This window comes from Juglans microcarpa x Juglans regia, chromosome 6S (assembly GCF_004785595.1).
Source record: "Juglans microcarpa x Juglans regia isolate MS1-56 chromosome 6S, Jm3101_v1.0, whole genome shotgun sequence".
Lineage (NCBI taxonomy): Eukaryota > Viridiplantae > Streptophyta > Magnoliopsida > Fagales > Juglandaceae > Juglans > Juglans microcarpa x Juglans regia.
The window spans coordinates 10,678,719-10,701,879 of record NC_054605.1 but is presented as its reverse complement, the minus strand read 5'-3'; the positions used below and the strand labels follow the sequence as shown (position 1 = coordinate 10,701,879).

The following is a 23,161-nucleotide window of genomic DNA, read 5'->3' as shown; positions in this document are numbered from 1 at the left end:
TACTTGGAGGAGTTGGTGCATCGTATTAGAATGAAAATAGAGGTATGGAAGATGAAGTTTCTATCCTCTGGGCTAGGCTAATTCTCTTAAAAATATGTACTATTTAGTATGCCAGTCCACTTGTTGGCTATTCTTTAAGCTCCAAAATTAGTTTTATGTTCCATTAATAGGATGTTTAGTACCTTCTTCTGGGGTTCAGTGGAAGGCAAGCCTAAGAGGAAGTGGGTGAGTTGCGAAATGCTCTGCAAGCCGATAGATGAAGGAGGTGTTGGTTTGCGAGGTTTGCTCGAGGTACAAAAATCTCTGCATCTTAAGTTTGCTTGTAAGTTATTGATTGGTAATTCTTCTTGGGCTAATTTTTTTAAGGCTAAGTATGTGACGGATCAACACATATCTATAGTTAATCCTAAGAAAGGGACCTAGTTTTAGAGAATGGTCATGGAATCTATTCCTTTAGTGCTAAATCATTCCAAATGGCATGTGAAAGAAGGAAATGTTTCCTTCTGGAAGCACAAGTGGATGGATTCATGTTCTATTTGTGAGCATCATTGTATTGTTGATAATCCGAAGTTGAATATTAAGCAGTGTATGGTGGACAATAGTTGAGATGTAGACTTCTTGATTCAGCTTGAGGGACGGAAGTTATCAGACAAGATTTTGTCTAACATAGGGGGTACGAAAGAAGGCTCTGATATCTTGATTTGGTTTGGTAACTCGGATGGTGAGTTCACAAGTTGCAGTGCTTGGGATTTTGTTCGAGTAATGGCTCCAAAAAAATAGTGGTCAGATTGGATATGGCATGCTGCCATGCCAAAAAAAAATTTGGTTATAATGTGGAAGGCTCTTTCACAGATTCTAAGTGTGGATGATCGTATAAGGAGAATTAGAATTTCTATGCTGTCAAAATGTGAGTGTTGTGAGGATGGTACTTTTGAAGATTTAAATCATGTTCTTTATCAGAGGAGAACAGCTGCTACTATATGGAGGACTTGTTCTACTATTTTGGACATTCCTTATGTCGCTAATAGAACGTGGCGAGAGAAGGTGGAGGCGTGGTTCAGATGGACAAAAAAAGCTTTGCATGTGGGGAACCTGATCGGGTTTATTCCAGTCATTATCACCTGGAGACCGTGGTGCTGACTCTATACTGCTCGAATGGAAGGTAGAAGGGAGTCTATTGATTCTTTGTGGAGATCTATCAGGTATAGAAATACGGTGCACCAGCGACCAGTCAAACTTCCTAGGAAAAAATAGATCAGTGTAATGTCTTAGCAGAAACCAAGTTCAGGTTGGTTCAAGTTGAACATCAATGGAAGAAGTCTTGAGAACTATGTTTTGAATACCGTACCGGATGTCGTACCGCTCAAGACACTGGAACGAAATATTTCAGTACCGTTTCGTGTACCGTTTCGGGATAGTCGATATATAAATAAATTATATTCCAAAATAATAGTCTATATATGAATAAATTATATATAAATACATATATATATAAATTATAAATAGTGTAGTCTAAATTGGAGGTCAAAAAATAAGCTTGTAGTTTGAAAAAATGAAAAAAAAAAAGGTAAACGCCGAAATATAGGCCGATACAGGCCGGTACAAAACATATATGATACCTGTACCGGCCCAGTGGCCGGTACAATAAATACCGGTCGTACTGGTACGGTACGAGATTAAAAACACTGCTTGAGAATCCAGGAGAATCTGGTGCAAGGGGAGTGTTGCGGAATGAGGAGGAGAGATTGCATTTTGCTTTTGCAGGAAGAACTAGGATGGGATCAAATAATCAAGCTGAATTATTTGCTTTATTATTTAGACTTCATAGATGTAAAGAGTTGGATTTTACTAATGTTACCCTAGAGTTGGATTCTCTTTTGGTGGTCAATTGGTTGAGGAAAGGAAGGTGTCGTTTATGGTACTTGGAGGATTATTGGGAGGAGATAGGGCGTCTTCTATCAGATACTAATTTTCAGGTACAACATGTCTTTCAAGAAGGCAATGTGGCAACAAATTGTCTTGCATGGTTGGGTGGTAGTGGTTGTAATAAGGTTTGGTTCTCACAAACGAATCTTCTGGTTCCTCGTAAGGGAATTTTATGCACTGATAGAAGTGGGTTGCCATACTTACGATAGGTTTAACTGCTTGGTTTTTTTTTTTTCGAGACTTTTGAGGAAGTTTGTTTCCTGAGGGGGGGAGATCATTTTACAGGGTTACACAACTTGGGATATTAGTTTATAGTATAAGGTGCTTTAAGCATGGATTTGTACAAGGTATTCCTCGACCAAAAGTGAAGGGTTTCAATAATAGTGGAAGATCTTCTCCTCCAAAAAAGAAAATATTCCTTAAAAAAAAAAAAAAAAAAAAAAAAAAAAAACCTATAATGCTCAAGGATCCAAGCCTATTCTACTAAAGAACATGTCCTATTACTCTGGTACTATACCTAAGTGACATATGGCTTTACCTGGAGACGTAAAAGCTCTGATACCAAGTTGTGGCGCTCTCGTCCCTCGGTAGTCCCCTAGCGAGGAATCACTATGCTCAGGATGCTAACCGGTCGGCTAGATCCAATGTTTCCTAAAACAAGGTGTGCATTCAAGGGCCATGCACACGCAAGTTGCAGTGGTTTGTAGTGGAATTGTAAAAAGGGGACTAGTCGAAGACTAATCTAATCAGTAGCAGAGACGTACAAAATAAGTCTTCAATAATAGTAAAAGCCACAAGTCACTATTACTTTGTCCCAAATATACTTACAGGTCATCGTAAGTTCCTCACTAACTTCAACATGTACTGAACTATACAGGCCTAATTATAACAAACATCTTAAATACAAAACAAACACTAATAGAGACAGGCCTTCATGGCTACTCTTTTGGTTGGGTTGGTCCTTTTTCCTCGGGATAATTTTCTTGAGCTATATATGCATCAAGTTCTATGGCTCCGATAAACGAAATTGTAGGTGGGACCACCACATGAATTTCTATGAGACCTCAATAAGTTAAAAAACATGACAATGCTAATAATAAGAGACAATGGCAATGAATATGCATATACCAGTTTATATAAATGGATACACATTTTGCATAGGGCAAGGAATCACCATCCGAACAAAACACATGTATTCCCAGGCATGGTGAAGAATCACCCTCTGAGCAAGTCACGTATATACATAAATATGGTGAGGAATCACTCTCTGACCAAAACACATATATTAACAAGTACTCATCATCATAATATTTCCAACAAGGAATCACTCTATCCATTCGGCATGAGAAATCTCTTAACCTAGCCAATATGTGAACTCGTTCGCCAAAACCCCGATGGGAAATCACTCCACCCATCTGACATGGGGAATTTCTCTACTGGGTCAAACACATGGAATGTCACCAGCAAACAAAACAAAGGACAACACGCATAATCAACATGGGGATTCTCTCTACCCATGATATCAAGTTGGGCCAATACAAAAATATACCACCTCGATCATCACAAGGAATCTCTCTACCTATATGAAACTCGTGGTAACATGCTGCTGGAATGGGATAGGGACTTCTCAACCCGTTCCCATGATTTTCAAGCGCTCAGAAAGAAACATCACTTTGAAGTTCATCATCTCAAATCACATTGTCTCAAAATCACAACATAAAGATAGCCAATAATATAATAAATAAAATAAGCACTTTCATGTAAGAGGATGGATGAGATATAGAGTATGCAAATCCTGAAACATACCTACAAACATTTACCCCTCATTCTCAGTATAGTCATAGGGGCAAACCTACCTGAAAAGTACTTCTATACTAAAGTTGCATTGACACAAATCCTTCTGTCATGGAGTTCTTAAGTTCCTTACTTCCTTGAAAACTTCGAAGAGCAACACTTTACGATCTCAAAAGTGAGATGCTAACTCTTTTCCAATGCCTTTTATACGATGGGACTGCCAGTTACAGTCTTGACATTCCTCTGACCTCTGGCCTCTATCTTACTTGAATGAGAGACTTTCGATCTCAACTACCCATCTTTCCACTGGACTTGAAGAATTGTAAAGACTGAGTGATTGATGGGACAAGGCATCCACGTCCCTGCAACATTGCCTTCAGTCCAATCTCGCAGTTGTTCCCCTATTGAGGGTCGCCCACGTCGCATTGTCCCATACTTTTTAGGTCAGACGATATGGTTTGTGGTGTCCATATTCTAGATTCCCCAGGTGTACTGCAGATAGGATGTCTCTAATGGAGCATGGGCCTTGGATACGACATATGTTGCCGTATGAGCACCTCCGGCTTATTACGAAGAGCTCCCTTCTCTACATCAAGCTTGTCCTTGCCTGTTGCTAGCCTTTGTACAGTCAACACATGATTTGCTTGCTGGTGTCAGATGAACCTTCCTTCGTTGCCCTGTGTTGCCTTGTATCTTTCAGGCTCTCTACAATGTGTTGCGATATGAACCCGTGAGAATAGAATCCCTTGAACCCACAATCAATTTGAAAACTCACCCAAGAAAGCCAAAATTAAGTCAATGGATGAAGAACCTAGACCTGTTGAGAACTCGTTTCAAGAACCTAGATTATATTAAAATCTAGACCTGTTAAAAAACTTGTCTCAAGAACCTAGATTACAAAGAGGAACGCCACAAAGATTGTTATTTACCTTTGATAAGTTCAAAAGTTCAATCAAGAACAAGAGGAGTAAACTCAACTCATAATGAAAAAATTCATTAAATTTCATAAACTTCTTAAAATGAGGCTACAAAGAGTATTTAAACCAAAACCTAATTAAAACCCTATCCAAAATAAAGCCCTTTCTTCCAAAAATACCCCTAGATGAATAGTGTCGCGGCTACAGTAACTCGCTATAGTACCTCTTTAAACCCTAGTTCCTAAAAAGTAAATTTCCAAATAAGCCCTTGGCCAAAATACAAGGCCTTCCCAAAAATCCTAGTTCATAAGAAATTAAACATATGTGGCCAAGCATCTTCAAGCCCAATTATTCTAGATTAATTCCTATAACTAATAAAATAAGCCATTTTAATTAAATAAACAAGTGTAAGGCTTTCAATCACATAAACATAATAATAGGCCATAATTTATGTTGCATTCTTCCATAGCTTGTATCACGTGGATGATCACTGGATCTCTTTCTCTAAAGCCCATTTTGATTATTCAACTCTTGTTAGACTCGTCCCAAGTGGATTACACCGATCCTTGCATTGCCTCTTTGATCTTCTTGGCTCTTGACCTTGTAATTGACCCATCTGAAACTTGCAAATGATCTTTAAAACTAGGTTCATCTTGATGCCCATCACTCCTTGTCTGGCTGCACGTTGCATGTCCAGCTACCTCCTTATCGCCAGAATTTTGCCTGTGGAAGGGGACCTCTTCATTCAGTTCAATGTCGTCCTCACAATAATTATTCAATATTAGACCTTTTTTTGTTAAGGAAAAGGAAGTATAATCATTATACTGATTATATATGCAAGGTTTACAAATAGCAAAATCAATATTCATGTTGGGGTCGAGTTAATCCTATGAGATAAACTTAACCTTTTATGATTGCAAAGGTGCCCTAATCTCTGTGTTTAGCTATCTATTTTTATATGATTTTTTTTTTTTTATTTGCAAGTGAAAGGATCACAAACTACAGAAGAATATGGAATCCAACACTAGTTTGATTGTCAATTTTGATTTGATTTTTCTGTGAATTTGTATCTTTTTCAGCTCGATTGAATGTTTGTGCTTGGTAGATTTCAGTTTGCTTATTTATAGATACTTTTAAGTGCTTTGGTTTTAAACAGAATGGTTTTTAGGCTTATGATTTTGAGGTTTTCTGTTGTAATGATTTTGTCAATATTCATGATCCCGAATATTTTAGAATTTCAAGTTTAAAACATAATTGCTTCTACTTTAATTCGACACTACTTGGCTCCTCGTGTCAAGGATTGTCCACCTTCTTAGCCACGCTCAAGTATGGAAGTGTCGTAATTATAAGTTAATAACATGATATGTAAGAGCACATTTTATTCATAAATTTTGGGGTTGTTGGATGCTAATAACTTGTGCCATTTTTGTGGATTCAGGAGCATTTACTTGATGAATTCACGTTACTCATGTTTGATTTTCTAAACATCCTTTTTTCATTTTATTCTTTATTTTGCACGTTATACATGAAGTTGCTCCATTGCTCTAGTTAGCTGTAATCTTGGAAAAACGATTACCCTACATGTGAGTTAGTGTCACAATTTGGATATTTGTGAGTTAGTGTCATGAATTATCCATTGAAACTGACAATGTTGTGACCACTAGTCATGTAGACTTGTCCAATGAGTGGCCTTGACCATCTCAACTCCCTTAATCATTAAGCACATGACTTTAGTAACTTTTATTACTTATGCAAGTGTTGAATTAAGTTATAATATGATATTACTTTTCTATTAAATACTCCATTTGAAGGGAAAACTGCTTAGTTTTCCAGACTTCACATGCACGCATTATTGTTATTGGCAGTCATTTTTTTCGTTTTTAAATAGTCGTACTTGTCATTATATTTTTTACCAATCGACTAGATGGCATTGACATCATTGTTATTGGCACTATATGCACTGATCTAAACTACCAATGATAATACAATTATAGACTACGATATTTGTACTTAATACACCATTATGCCACAATTTTATACTTTCATACTTATAATGGTGAACAAAGATTCGTTAGAACTTTAGGAGTCATACTACTTTTCCATTTCTACTTGTTTTGTATATGGATAAGAGTTGTAGCTAGCCATATCACCGATAAATTTAGATCAAGGGAATATGCCAAAAATTACCTTGACACAATCTCATGCTATCGAAATTCATCGTCCATGTAGCCTATGCTCAAATAATTTTTTCTTACCTATAAGCGAGGTAGAGAGTCATTTGCTCATTACAGGAATTAATCCAAATTACACGGTATGGATATTTCACGATGAGGAGGAAGCTCTATCTTTTAGTGGTGATGATGATTTGCATGATACCAAACACGATGATGAATATATTCACGATGTTGATGTGATCTTAAAACACATTCAAGCTGGAAAATTCATAGATGTTGATTTAGTCGAGTCATTCCATGGCGGGGGTTCCATGTTGGTCGAAACTGAATCAACCAAATCTTTTGACCAGGTATTGGTTGATGCCCAGTGTCCTTTTTATGAAGGTTACACGAGTATTCAAAACTTTCATTTACTGTCAAGTTGCTACACATTAAAACACTTGGCAGTTGGAGTGTAGATTTGTTCGACGTCCTTCTTTAAGTGCTGAAGTTGACTTTTTCGATGCGCTTTTGCCTAATTCGTATTAAGAGTCAAGCAACTTGGAATAACGTCTAGGCTTTAATACACCAAAATACATGTTTGTTCAAATGACTACATACTTTCTTGGAAAGAAAATGTAGATAAAGAATAGTGCCCTAAATGTAAGGTGTCAAGGTAAATCTTCAGCAGAAGTAAGCAACGACGAATTCCTCAAAAAGTTCTACGATATTTCCCATTGAAGCCAAGGTTACAAAGATTGTTTATGTCACATAAAACAACATTTGATATGAGATGGCATAGAGACCAGCGCGTTAATGATCAGGGTACTCTAAGGCATCTTACTGACTCTGAGCTGTGGACAGCATTTGATAAAGAGCATGCTTGGTTTGTGGAAGATACAAGAAATGTGAGGCTTGGTCTAGCTAGCGACAGTTTCAACCCATTTAATAATTTGAGTAAACCTTACAACATATGGCTAATAATTCATGTCCCTTATAACTTGCTCTCGTGGTCATGCATGAAAGATCAATATTTCATGACTTCACTTCTGATTCCTATACCAAGATCACCAGGAAATGCAATCGATGTTTATTTGCAACTTCTAATAGATGACCTCATTGATCTATAGAAAAATATTGTAGGTACATAAGATGTTGCAACCCAAATATTCTGATTGCATACGCCTTTATTGTGGACAATTAACGACTTCCCCGCATACAGAAACCTCTCTGGGTGGAGCACTAAAGAGAAAATGGCATGTCCATCGTGCAAGCAAGAAACATATTCGATTATATGGGTCATTGTCAATTCCTACCACCGGCCCACATTTGGAGAAAGAAAAAGAGTATTTTTATTGGCAATAACGAGCATCACGACCCACCTACAAAGTTGTCGGGAGAAGATATAATCAATCAACTCCAAAATATTCCAATTGCTCATTTTCATAAAACTATAAAGATAATGAAGCATATCTCTGAGGAGTTGAATTGGAACAAAAGAAGTATCTTCTGTCAATTGTCGTATTGGTTCACTCTAAAGATTAGACACAATCTAGATGTGATGCACATTGAGAAGAACATATGTGACAACATTTTAGGAACATTGATGAATATTCAAGGAAAGACTAAAGATCATGTCAACGCACATCGTGACTTTTCCAATCTCAAGATAAGGAATGAGATATAACTGAAATAGGATGGAGAACGCATTATTATGCCACATGCATGTTTTACCTTGTATGGAGCTGAGAGGAAAAGTTTTTGTAATTGGTTGAATGGTGTGAAATTTCTTGATGGCTTCACTTCTAATATTTCTCGATGTGTAGTGTTACCGATTGCAAAATCTTTAGGATGAAAAGTCATGATTGTTATTTGCATGCAAAGATTACTTCATGTTGCAATTGCCGAATACTTACGACACAATATATACAATTGAAACTGACTAAGCTGAGCAGCTTTTTCAAAGAATTGTGTACTAGAACATGTAACGTTGATGTCTTAAAGCAGCTTGAGGTTGATATCATCGTCTTTCTATGCAAGCTTGAGATGGTATTTCCACTTAGTTTCTTCAATGTAATGGTCCACCTAGCCTACCATTTGCCATGTGAGGCTCTATACTTGCAGGGCCAGTTCAATGTAAGTGGATGTATTCTTTATAGAGGTATTTGGGCAAATTTAAGAGCTACGTTAAGAATAAGGCAGACCCTAAAGGTTCAATAGTGGAGGCCTATATCTACGTAGAATGCTTGAGTTTTTGCTTCATGTACCTCCATAATGTTGAAACTAGGTTGGAGAACATGGTGTATGAGATTAGGGCTGGGCTCCGACTCCAACAGAGTCAGATTGGTCAACTCCAACTTGTGACTCCAACTTGGGTTGAAAGTCAGTTTGAGCTCTGACTTCAATCGGAGTTGCCAAAGGAGAAATTGGAGTCGGAGCCTAACTAGAAGTTGGGCTGATTCACTATGTCAAGCTGGGCCAAAAAAATTATTAAAATAAAAAAAATAAACAAAAATAAAACAAAACAAAAATAAAAACAAAATAAAATAAAATATTCTTCTATTACTACATACATATTACCAATTACATACCAAAGACCTAAATCCATAATGTAAATTAAAAGATATCATCGTTAATAAAGTTATAAATTATATTATTAAAATCGATCTATAATAAAAGAAACATATAATCAAATATATATATATAATATAATCATAAACATTAAAATACAATAATGCAATATAATATCTTAATGCACACCCTGCAAACATCACACAAGAACTCAATAAGAGTATTTGTAGCTATATGTATATTACAAATTACAAAGTCACAATATATTAAATCAATATCCTGCTTTATACCATCTCCAAGTAGTAAGTACCAAGAGTCAAGACTCCACTTTCCATTGCTAATTTGCTCCAATAACAATATGACTCTGGAACTCCCTCCCAAAACCCCACCAATTTAACCACCACATAGAGACATACTACATAATTCAGTGTTCCAAGAACAAAGTTACAAACCACAACCAAGAAAAGTTACCGAGTATCATAATTAAGTTAAACAATGAAAATCTAACAACTTTCCAAGTATCATGTATTCAAATGCATAGTTCCCAACTTTCCAAGTATTTTGCATTGTTTTGAAAAAGTTAGCATTATACCACTTAACTAAAGGATAATAGTAAAGTTAACGTCAATTTTAGTGATACCATTCATTAATAATCATGCTATCTTAGTCCTCTACAAGTATTGTGAGTTTGACAGATAGGTCTCCGAAATAATAAAAATTATAAGTTCAATAATTAAAACAATAAAAATATCTAATTAGTCACTAAAGGCTAAAAATCTAAAGTTACCTAACTCAATCCTATTGCTCTTAGCATCATCAACATTATCTAGTTCAATAAGCGTAGACCTTAACCAATTATGTGCACAAATAAAAGTTACAGAAGTTGGGCTAGCCGATGGGACTCGAGACTGACAAGTGAGAGAGGGGTCCATCATTTTGGACCCCTTTTACACTTAAATGAGATCATTCCACTTTAAATGGAACTATGTTGTTTCATTTAATTACAACCTCACTGTGCGGCAGAGAAGATGTAAAGTGATGTCTTTTTACACTTTTTTATTTAAAAAAAAAAACATATTTGGAGTCTAAGTCAGAGTTGTGGAGCTATCTTGAGCTCTGAATTTTGAATCCAAACTCCAATTTTTTCGACTTTGACGAAGTCAGATAGGGTGTTAGACAGAGTTGAAGTTACGGAGTTTTTGCCCAGCTCTCTACATGATGGACTATGTGTTTGCAAATAGAAGGTGCGACCCATGGGTTTGGCAACGCATCACTAACTAGATGATGACCTTTTAGTAATAACCAAATGTTATACGCTTAATAATTGCAAAGAAATTAGACAATACCTCAAGCATGTCGCCTTAACAACTCCCTAGTTTACCTGGTTTTAAATCTAACATTACTTTTGAACTTGGTTCCCCTAGACTTATTAAACCATGGTTGGTTTTTGTACAGTGAGCACTGCAACAATTTGTGCATGCAATGGAATTTTCAAAGTGGTTCAAGTCACATGTATGTTTTAAGTTTATTATCACTTTACCCAATTATATCATTTACACTAAACTTTTTCTGAGTGAATTGATGATACTCCTTGTTTCCACTTGCGACAGATTCAAAATTTGCGTATTGACAATCCTAGTGAAGTTTCCAAAGATCTATATGCATTAGTGTATTGGTTAGTGGTGAACACCTATCCCAAAGTATAGAGTTTTATGGTGTTCTAATAGACATTTTGGAATTTTACTACATGGAATGGCGTTTTGTCTACTTATTCAAATGTAATTCATTCAACATCTCTAATCTTAATATGATTTTAGATAGAGATCAAGATGGTTGAAATTGACAAGCACTAGTTGGACAGAATTGACAATCCCAATTGAAGATGGAAGGGCACTAGTTAGACAGGATCAGCATGGTCATGTAATGACATTGTGGCAATGTTGGAAGGTTTTGTGTACTTGGAACAAACTGGGTTGTATCTTGATGAGCTTTCATGAATGAATGATGTTACTTGGATTTATTGTACTGGCCATTTCATCACATAAATATTTCAATGCCCTTTGCGTGAATCTTATTTCTTATAATAGGTTCTATCCTATCCTAATTTGAACTTTAAGTAAGAAGGTGGCCCAGTTGTCTAATGTGATGTCATAAAAAATATAATGCATTGTCATTGTTTATAGCTAATAGCTAATTAAACGAAATAAATTCAAGTGAAATCCTCTCAAAAAATGTCAAAAAATTAAATGATGTTACAGGTTTCACATTCAAATTATTCAATACCTTTGGGATGGCCAGTAAAATTTTTTTTTACACTAGTAAATATCGCCAATAAAAATCAATAGCAAAACTTATTTCCAATGAGATAAAATCGCCAGAATAAACTATGTTCTGCGAAAAGAAATCATGGCAAAAACTGCCAAGTAAAAAGCCAATTATTTTCGATGAATGATTTATTTTTGGTATTCTATTAACCATTTATTTGTTACAGATGACAGCTTATTTTTTTACAGATCAAATGCCTTGGAGTGGAGTCGAATGCTTGATATTATAAGTCTCTATGAACAAGCATCTGGACAAAGGCTTAACAAAGATAAAACTTCCATTCATTTTAGCAGAAACACAAAGGAGGAGACCAAGAGATTCATCCTGAGTATAGCAGGGGTCAAGGTTTCAAATTCATATGAAACATATCTTGGTCTACTTGCTCTTATAGGTAAATCAAAAGTAAAGGCTTTCTGCAGCATTTTAGGCAGGGTGAGGAGTAGAGTCAGTAACTGGAAAGCTAAATTCCTCTCACAAGCTGGAAATGAGATCTTATTGTATGGGAGTTTTAAGCTTCCTTTCTCATTGTTAAGAGAGATCAATAGAATCATGAAGCATTTCTAGTGGAATCAACAGCATAGTGAAGAAAAAATTCATTGGGTCTCATGCAGTCAAATGGGAAAGGCAAAGTTTGCAGGTGGCTTGGGGTTTAGAAATTTGGAAAGTTTTAACATAGCCTTACTTGCAAAACAAGGCTATAGATTACTACGAAGACCTGATGTTCTTCCAAGTAAGATTCTGAAGCTGAAATACTTTCCTTATTTCTCATTTTTTGAATTAAAATTGGATCAAACACTTCCTATATTTGGAGGAGTATACATGCAGCAAAGAATTTGGTAGAGGAAGGATCTTTATGGAGGATTGGCAATGGATAGTAGTTGAGAATTTGGAAAGATAGATAGATTCCTCAACCATCATCTTTCTGAATTCTAAGTCCTGTGCAGGAATTAGATAGTGATGAATATGTTACTCATTGACCTAGATCATAAGCAATGGAATACCCCATTGATTAATTCCATATTTTCAAGTACAGAAGTTGAAATTGTTAAGAAAATTCCTATTAGTGCTTATAATTGTCCAGATAGGGTTATTTGGAGATGTTCGAAAAATGGTATATTCTCTGTAAAGAATGCATACCATTTGTATAAGGAGATGGTAGAGAGGGCTAAAGGACAAGGATCAAGTTCTAATTCTCAAAAAAAATATCTGGTTGAAGATATGGAAGTTGAATATCCCTAATGCAACAAAGGTATTTACATGGAGAGCTTGCTTAGAGTCTTTACCTACAAAGGCTAACCTTTTTAAGAATACAGTTGTTGAGTCTCCAGATTTTCCTATTTGTTTGAGTAAAGCAGAAACAATCATTCATACAATATGGGATTGTCATGCAGCTAAGGATGTATGGAGCACTTCTTCTAAGAAAATCCAGAAAAGTGGTTTGTCTGCATCAGGTTTTATGCAGAGTTTCTCCTCTGCAAAGAAAATTTGGCAGAATATCAAGATAATTTTATCCATCAAACATGGTAATGCAACAGGCAAAACAACTACTAACAGAATATCAAGAAGGTCAAGCTTCAAATGTAGTTTCCAGAGGTGCATCAAAAAGCAATCATACTAGCTGGGAACCTCCTCCTTTAGTCATTTATAAGGTGAATTGGGATGCTGCAGTCAAACATGAGATCGGTAGAGTTGGCATAGGTATCGTTATAAGGGATTTTGAAGGAAGAGTGGTGGCTTCCAGAAGCATGCAAAGGTATATATTTACTGATTCTTATACAGCTAAGTCTCAAGGAGCACTACAGGCCATCATTTTTGCAAGAGACATAGGATTGAGGAGGATAATCTTGGAAGGGGATGCATTGCAAGTAATTCACAGTATCAAACTTAATACTTCACAGTTCCATCTCTCAAGGGTTCTCTTATGGGATGTTAAGTTTGTTTTGTCTCATTTTGATAACTGGATTGTTGTTCATGTCAGAAGAAATGTCAATATGGCAGCACAAGTGTTGGCTAAGTATGCTTAGAGAGTGAGGAGGATGAGCTTAGATTGGAGGAAAGTCATTCATGTATTCTTCCTTTCATTTGCTGATTATTTCAATAAAGATTATTGTTTCCTTTTAAAAAAAAAAAAAGATATATAGGAGCAAAATTTCTTACTTCGAGAAATTTCCTTTATATATACTAGATAATATAAATACTATATGCTTTCATATTTTAGCTTTAGACATGATTCATTTTAAATAAAGTTTTAAATTGTTCATAAGAATTTTTACATACTATCACTACAAGAGATAGGGTTTTTAGAAACAAACAATTTTGTCTCAAAAAACTCGATTTTTGTCCCAAAATGTTTTTGGAGATGAAAAAAATTTCGTCTCTATTTTGTCTCAAAAAGCCTGTCACAAAATATTTTTAGAGACGAAAATCAAAAAATGATTTTTAGATACAAAATTGGACGAAACCAATTGAACCTGTTCGAACGGGTCTTTTTTTTCTAAGACGAAAATTTTTCATCTCAAAAAGACGTTCGAATGTAATCCTATCAATTTATTGTATATTGTTCCGGTAATTTCTCAAATTTTTTGTGCCAATAAAAAAAAATGAATTTATAATTGATTTTTATATTAACCTCGTGTGACAAAAAGCTGATCCCTAAATGGAATATTTCCTACGTACGTACGTACCAAACAGTTAAAGCTGTAAGAAAGAATTATAATGAGACGTACAGATAGAGATGAACCAAGCCCACATGCAGTGAACTGAAACATATATATGCGTCAAGAAACAAAGCTAGCTATCTTCTTTTCCATCCTACATTTCTCTAACTTAATTGAGTTTGTCTTTGAAATTAAAGAAAACCAACCAGATTCAAGAAGATAGATCACGTGGGAGACTGGCAAAACAAAACAAAAGAGCAACTTTATATATAGCATTCAAAAAGGCAATTATTTGTGAGGAACATTCACTACAATCCAAGGGCAAATTTCTAAATAGCGCAGTGCAAAATATGACTAGTTTCCCATATACTGATCAGGTTCCCTCTCTGATACGACTCATTGCTCTCATCAATCAGGACAAGGTCAAACCCATGAAATCCTTTTGCTTCTTTTGGTACACAGTACACACACAGAGAGAGGCCCATGCCCCTTTTTTTCGGCATGATCACCTTGGTAGGCCAGTACTCTTATCTTTGTTTTCATGCTGCATGCATTTGGGAATTAATGATCATTTAAGAGCAGAGATTCACCCTCATAAGATTTTCTCTCTTTTTTCCCACCTCACCTACTTTTCTGTCATTTGTTTATGATCTGTTTGATATTGACGATATAATCACATCATCAAAACAATGAAAAAGTAATCTGCTTTGGTTTCACCAAAAAAAAAAAAAACCCAAAAAAATGCTATTATATATTAGAAACTCTGGGCCAGTACTGCTGTGGTTCTGATATTACTTCAACATAACAAACTTTCAAGTTTTCTTTCATGTCATGGCAAATATAGTCACGATGATCATGCTGATATATATATCTTGTACTTGTGTCACGAAAGTTCCCAGTACTTTTGTACTCTATTAATATATATTCTCTCAAAAAAAATTCTGAAAAATAGGATTCACGTGAAAATTGCTCATTAAAAATAAAAAATAATATTACTATACCGTATCATGTTATTTTTTTATTTTAACTATTTATGTATTTAATTTTTTTTTATTTACTAGTTAAGAAAGTACCTATTAATGTATTGATATATTTTTTTTATTTTTAAAAAATATTTAAATATGTTAAAAAATATAATAAAAAAAATAAAATAATTTATATCGGTGGCATGTCTAATAGTTAAAACTGAACAATACACTAGCACTATTTCAAAATATATAAATAAATGATTGATGAGGCCGTACTGGAGCCTCACAGCATGAGGCACATTGCAGCTGGTACAGCTGTAATGCTTGGCTGCAACTGATCTACATCCCTTACATATACACAAAGTTCAAACTCTCCAATTATTACTTGAATTATTTCTAAAACTTTCCAGATTCCTTTTCTCTAAACCAAATGGATAGTTTTCAAGCTTTATGGCAAACATGGCAAAAGAGACATGATTGGCCTGTTTTTTCCTCTTTTTTTTCCAGCAATACTTTCCAGTATATTGGAGACTTTAGGTAATAAAGTATGGATCAAAATTCAAGGACGATAAAAAAAATCGAACTGCCAAATTACTGCAATATTATTCCCTAGTTGCAGGTTCTGCTTCCTTCTTGCATGAAATAAGCTTCCCTACTTGGTTCATAAAAATATCTTTTGGTAAATGCTAATTGAAAAATTTTTTCAGTTACTATTTATTATCATATATTTCCTATTCTATAAAAAATACTCTCATATTTTATAAAAAAATTATAAATATAAAATATAAAAATAAATAATCTTATAAAAAAATTATAAATATAAAATATAAAAATAAATAGTAATTGATACATAAAATTTTTTTATTTATCTGTACATTATGGTGTGAATATGATGAGAGAATAATCTAAAGTCATTTTACCTATAGCAATCATGATTACAGTAACCACGGAAAAAGTACCATATTTTGCAGCCTTATAATATTACTGTTTCCTCTTTTTGGCATTTTAAAATGCATGCAGCCATTTCTCCATAACAATGATTACTGGTTTTTAAGTCTTATAATATTTAATTTGTAGCCAAAATTGATAGTTTGGCCTCCTAAACTATTTTCTCGATCATAATTAGCCTAAGGATAGAGAGAGAGAGAGACTCACGTGGAATGGCATAATTTCTTTTGTCCATACATGTACAGAACTCTACACAAACTAATGAACAACTTTTAAAAAATAATTCATTTCCAAAAATTTCAATGTGAAAATATAATAATAGATGCTGATATGAAATATAATATCAGATTCAAAAAACGTTATATATAAATTCTATATAATGTTATCTGATATTGTTATCTCCCTACAATAAAAAAGACTTTTTGTGATAATTTTATTTTTGAACAAAATAAAAATTATCCTAAAAATGAGATTTAGGGACGAATTTCAAATTTTGTATCAAAAAATGACAGAAGAACAATACCATTTGAACGCATTCGAACGGTATAATTAGGAATGAAATATTTTTTTTCCTAATAATGAAATCATTCGAATGTAATGTTTTAACATTCAGACGGTTAAATTTAACAGTTCAAACGTACATTTTAGCGCGTTAAGTAAAATTATTATAGCAGAAAATTGCTCTACCGTTCGAACGTACAATTTTCACTATTCGAATGATGAATTAGATCTGTTCAAACGTACATTTTGGCGCATTAAGTAAAATTATTATTGCGAAAAACTGCTCTACCATTCGAATGTACAATTTCACCGTTCGAATGATGAATCAGCACTGTTCGAACGTATATTTTGGGACGTTAAATAACATTATTATAGTGAAAAATTTTCTACCGTTTGAACGTACAATTTCATCGTTCGAATGATAAACCAACACTATTCGAACGCTATTTATATGGTTCGAAAGGTAATCATATGTTTTTCTTTAGAGAATTATATTTATATTAACTAGTAATTATAAGAAATTTATCAATTAAATAATAGGAATAATATAAATCAATAATTAGTTTAGAAAATATAAAATAATACTAATTCATAATTAAATACTGAATTTACAAAACACTAAATATTGTTCATTCTAAAAACAAAAAACAAAAATAAAAGATAGAAAGTACTAAGACCCCAACTCTTTGTACACTTCCTCGACTGCAGCTAAACGTTCCTCTATTTTTGTCATCAAGAACTGATGGTAACCTGAGTCGCAGACATAGTATCAAACTTCATACGTAACTCATAGATGGTAGCAGTAATCTTTACACGAAACTCAGACACAGCAGAACGGACCTCAATACGCACTGCATCGATCACCGCTGATGTCTGTCTGCTGATTGCTGCACCCACAATCTCGGCCATGTCCTCATGAGTAGCGTTGTGTATTGATGCCTTGGCCTGTCTAGATGTCTCAGCGGTCGATACTCCATGATCTCCCAGCTGTGCATCTCTCTAAGGATCAACCGGGTCTGGAAAATGATGATTTTAAATTAAATTTTGGTCGGAAAGAGAAGCGTAAGACTGTGGAAGAGCTTACGGGTAATGCATTCATCAAATATAAGGCAATGTGTCATGAGCATTATAATAAGTTTGAGAAGAAGGAAGATGCACGCCAACATCCTTTTCAGGATGTCCGACCTCCTGAGTGGGAAAAATTTTGTGACATATTTGAAGATCTATCATATCAACTATAATTAAATTTAATTATTTAACTTGTTCTATTTGTCATTTTGCTTCATAATATTTTTAATTTCTTTGCAGGAGCGAAGTTCTATAAACAAAACAAATAAATCAAAATTGAAGATTAATCATCATGCAGACTCAAGATCTTTCCATCACTTCTCTAAGAAATTAGTATTGCTATTTTTTTTTATTGGATATAGTTAATTATTTGGATGAATCATAATGACTTTATATTTTAACACATATTTATTGTAGCAAAATTCATATACCAATTATGATCTAACAAAATTATATATTGCATCTCACACTAATCGTAATGGAGAGTAGACTCCTCCTAATGCCCGTGAAAATTATGTAAGTATTATAACTTGTTTTAATTAAATATATTAGAATATTTATGACGATATTAATTTTTTATCTTATATATGGCTAGGATAAAATGGTTGTCCTACGTGCTGAATCTGTGTCAGATCAAAATTCATCAACAAGTGATATTGATATTTTTACACAAGTCCTAGGTCTACGTTCAGGATATTTGAGGGGTTTGGGTCGCTGTGTAAAGCCTTCTCCCTCTTCTTCTTCTTCCGGGTTTGCATCTATGACTTTTATAGCGCTAGAGAATGTGAATTCTAAAATTGAAGAATTGACTGCAAGACAGCATGAGTTATAGGCTTAATTGGCAAAACAAGCAGACAAGGAGATACGCCTCAAACAATATGAAGAACAACAAGAAGATTTTAGAAGACAGATGTAACTCCAAATACAGCAGCTTATGCAACAATACAGGCCTCCAAGCAACTGATGGTTTTTTGCGTACAAATTTTGGGATTATCTATTTATGTACAAACAATGCCAGTCTCATGGTTATTTATTTAGTTCGCACTTATTATAAAACTTTTGTGAGTATTAAACAGTTTCTAATGTATTTTTTCAAATATTATGAATGTCTATTTGGTTTTTTATTATTGAGTTTAAATAAAATAGTTATCATTTGAACGACCACATAACGTTCAAACGCAATTTATTTTTGTAGCGTTCAAACGGTCACATAACGTTCGAATGTAATTTATTATCGTAGCGTTCGAGCTATCACATAACGTTCGAACGCCATTTATTTTCGTAGTGTTCAAACATAAGTTCTACCATTCGAACGCTTATACCGTTCGATCTGACCCTTTAACGTTCAAATGGAAAGCTAAATTTATACCGTTCGAATGTGTGTATAATTTATTTTTGTTGAACGTATTTTGCAATCGTTCAAACAAATTAATCATGTTCGAACGATATTCTGGGATGAATTTCAATCGTAATAAAAGAAATTCCCATTTGAATGCGTTCGAACGGTTTCCTTCAAATTCGTTTCAAAAGATATTTTTTGAAACAAAATGGTGATTTTTGTCCCAATATATCTTTTGGGACAGTGTAGTTGGAACAAGCTTGGGACAATTTTTTTTCGTCCCAAAAAATATTTTGAGACAAAATTACTATAATTTGGGACGAAAAAATTCGTCCCTGAAGAGCCTTTTTATTGTAGTGTCTGATATTAAATATAATGTTATCTGATAATGTTATATAATGTTATCTGATATTAAATATAATGTTACCTGATATTATATATAAATTTTTAATTTATATATCAAGTTATAATAGATTCTAATATTAAATATAATATACGAAGAATTAATTAAAAAAATCATCCTTCAACTTTTTAAGATGCAAAAAATAATTATCAAATTAAATGTTCATCCAAGATTTATTAATATATTATTTTCAGGATATACTATAGTTGTTTTTTTTTTTTTTTCATCTTTCTTGTGGCAAAGTAGATTGCAAATTGAATTTATTAATTTTATTTTTGGAAACTTCATTTCGGACAATATATATAGATATATATATTATATGTAGACTTTTAATATATAGAACCTCGTATTTCATTTATGTATTTGCATTAAATTCTCTATGTTATTAACCTTAAATTAGTTCTTCGTGAACATTGATCGTCACAAACTAATATCACTTAAATATTTTGATGTAAGTGGCGTCCAAGTCTAGTGCAATCTTTTAAGAAAAATGAGATAGACTAAAAGAAATAAAAATTTTCGCGTGGATGGAAGTGTTTTTTGAAAATGACTGCATTAAGCTTGGAATCATTTTTTACTACTTGAGTGGCTGTCGCATGAATATATAACGTCAAATGTTATAGGTTGTTTACGCTCAAAGAGTTCTTCTATATATGGTCATTTCTTCATAGCCTCCTCATGATTTACCATTAATAGTTATACATTCATATGAATATATAGGTGTAGAAATTAGTCAGGGGAAAAGAAAAGGTACTGAAAAATCACTTAAAAACGATCTATTGAGACAACATGAAGGAAAGATCAAGTTCATACAAAACCACTTAGCTAGTAAGGAAAAGCCTACAAACTATCCCAAACAAAATCAAGAGCAAATTCATCTACAGGCTCAACCAAATAAGGAGCATATAAACTTAGATCATCATTAGAAAACCAATAGGAACTGTTATTGTCGTCCATTGTGACTTCTTGTGTGCTAGTAAAGCTGAAGACGGCATGAGATTTGTCTTCTATTATAGTCTCAACTGTAGATTCCCTATTACAACCGGAAGCTAGTACCTCAGGATTTGATTCTGAATGGACAATACAATTTGCCACTGATTCTCTAGAAAATGACTGTGTAGAAACAGAAACTTTGGTTTTTCCATTTTTGATCCCGAGCTTTTTGCTCAAATGAGTGTTCCAATGGTTCTTGACTTGATTATCAGTTCTCCCAGGTACCCGCCCAGCTATCAAAGACCACCTGTGTTAGAAATTCACCAACATTTTAGTAGGTTTTGGTACAAATAGCATTATATTTGCGATAAAAGGCCTCATGTTACTGTATTACCTTGTTATATAATAGTAATTGCAAAATTAATGCTGATAATAATGATGAATGTCAATGGCTGGAGAGTTATAATTGAAATAACAACAAACTGAGAAAAAAAAAACAACCAAATAATGTGGTATACGACGTATATATACATATATACATATACACATATGTCCTCTATATATATAGAGAGAGAGAGAGAGAGAGAGAGAGAGAGAGAGAGAGAGAGAGAGAGAGAGACCAGTGGTTATAAAGACCAGTCACAATCATTACGAGCTGGATTGATAAAGCTGCTATTCACAATAGAAAAGTGAAAACCGAGGTTGGCATCTTGAAAGAATGAAAAAACCGGCAAATCGTTTGTATTTGAACTCTTGGATTCTTTGTTTTATGAAATATATTAATGGAGACAATCATAGTTGCAGCAAGGAAAGTTCAGATTTTCAAGAGGCTAATGATCGATAGCACTGACACTGGAAAACATGCAGGAATTAGAAAAAACGTATAAAGATCATAAATGATCAAAGAAGCAGACCTGTTTCCCAGAAGGTTATGGAGCCGAATTATGAGGTCCTCTTCTTCCTCTGAAAAGCCACCCCGCTTTACACTAGGACTTAGATAATTTATCCACCTTAATCTGCAACTTTTGCCACCCCTCTTCAAACCTGCATATGAACCAAAAATTTTTGAGTTTTTTTTTTTTTTGGCAATAGCATCAGATCTGTGTAACAAATAGACGACCGGCATGATCGATCTTCAAGTTTAAGATTTCCCTGGTAACAGGGGAAATAGAAGAAAGATTAGATAAACTACAAACCTGACATTTTCGCGATTCGATTCCACTTGCCTTTTCCATGCACCCTTATGTAATCCATTAAAATTCGATCCTCCTCCTCTGTCCACAACCCTTTTTTGTATTCATTCCTACCTTCCATTCTTGTTGCAGAGAAGAAGAATTTTGGGGGAGAGAGAGAGAGAGAGGTTCAAGTTCTACAGTTGGACTTGGGTCTTTGGAAAATCCACTCACCTATCGTAGAGTGTGTATATATAATATAGTTATAGTGATACTGTGGGGTTCGAAGAGCACGTGTGTGAATGGCAGCTCCTTTATCAACAATGGTTGGTGGGACAATTACTTACCATTCATAAATTTCATACACGCATATATATATATATATATATATACACATATATATATATATACATGCATGTATATGTATATGTATACCCACGTACATGGGAATGCAATGAATAGAGAAGCTCGTGGATAAATTCAGCTAGTATATACTCGGTTCCAATTTGTAAACATTAATACTAGTTCAAATATTAAACAAGTAAAAGTCATATAAGCTCGACTCAACTCAATTTAGGTTAGTGAACAAAACTCGTATAAACTCAATTTAACTTGTTTTGAAGCTCGTAATTAATATGTGTTATATCTGTATGTATTATATTTATTACATGTTAATTGTATTTCATATACTTAATTAAAACATACTATTACTTTATTTATAGTTTACCATAATTAATATGTTTATTATGTTCTCAAAGTGTGTAGGGATATTTTGTATAATTTCTTTTCTAAAGTTTATTTTATGTAATTAGTTATCTATATTTAGTTGTGTTTATATAATATATCAAGCTATTTTATGTTTGTTATTCAGGATATAGCATTAGTGTTATATATCGATTTTCTATTTATTATATAGATTTTAGTCTATTAATATAGTTATAAATGAAAGAGTGAATACACATTTGCTTGAAATAGTTACCAAATTCATTTTAACTGATTAAGTAACTATAATTCATATAAAAATAAATAAACATAAGCTGATAGGATTTTTTTTTAATTATGGACTCATATCAATAACCTTATACGCAATATAGTTTTCATTATACTAGATCGCAAATAATAAAACATTGTAATTTATAACTATTACTCATGACTTATAGGTGTATATTATTATATTTTGTAGTGTAATACATATAACTTATGTACAATAACGTATGCTATAATATATTCATAACTCATATTTAATAATAATATATTATACAACTAGAACTTAATTTCGACTTATTATTTATCTATATATATATTAATTGGTTCAATTTATTGCATTTATCTTAAGCTTATATATTACTTTTTAATTTATAACTATAAGTTGATTTATTTTATAAAAATTTATTTCATAAGAATTTTTTAATCAAAACTATTTGGGTGAATATATATATATATATATTAATGAAAAGATAAGAATCAAAATTTTCAAGAAAGAAAT

General features: G+C 33.5%; 2 protein-coding genes across 2 annotated transcripts; one reads left to right on the top strand and one right to left on the bottom strand.

Annotated features, from left to right (window-relative positions):
• Positions 1–13,206: 13,206 nt before the first annotated feature.
• On the top strand, positions 13,207–13,710 carry LOC121236613. The gene has a single exon (XM_041133056.1). The coding sequence runs from the start codon at positions 13,207–13,209 to the stop codon at positions 13,708–13,710; it is 504 nt and encodes a 167-aa protein (XP_040988990.1).
• Positions 13,711–20,324: 6,614 nt separating this feature from the next.
• LOC121237892 (transcription factor WER-like) lies at positions 20,325–21,840 on the bottom strand. The gene is made up of 3 exons (XM_041134815.1): positions 21,700–21,840; positions 21,418–21,547; positions 20,325–20,810 (listed from the first exon to the last, which is right to left on the bottom strand). The coding sequence occupies exons 1-3, from the start codon at positions 21,815–21,817 to the stop codon at positions 20,411–20,413; spliced, it is 648 nt and encodes a 215-aa protein (XP_040990749.1). The 5' UTR covers positions 21,818–21,840; the 3' UTR covers positions 20,325–20,410.
• Positions 21,841–23,161: the final 1,321 nt, after the last annotated feature.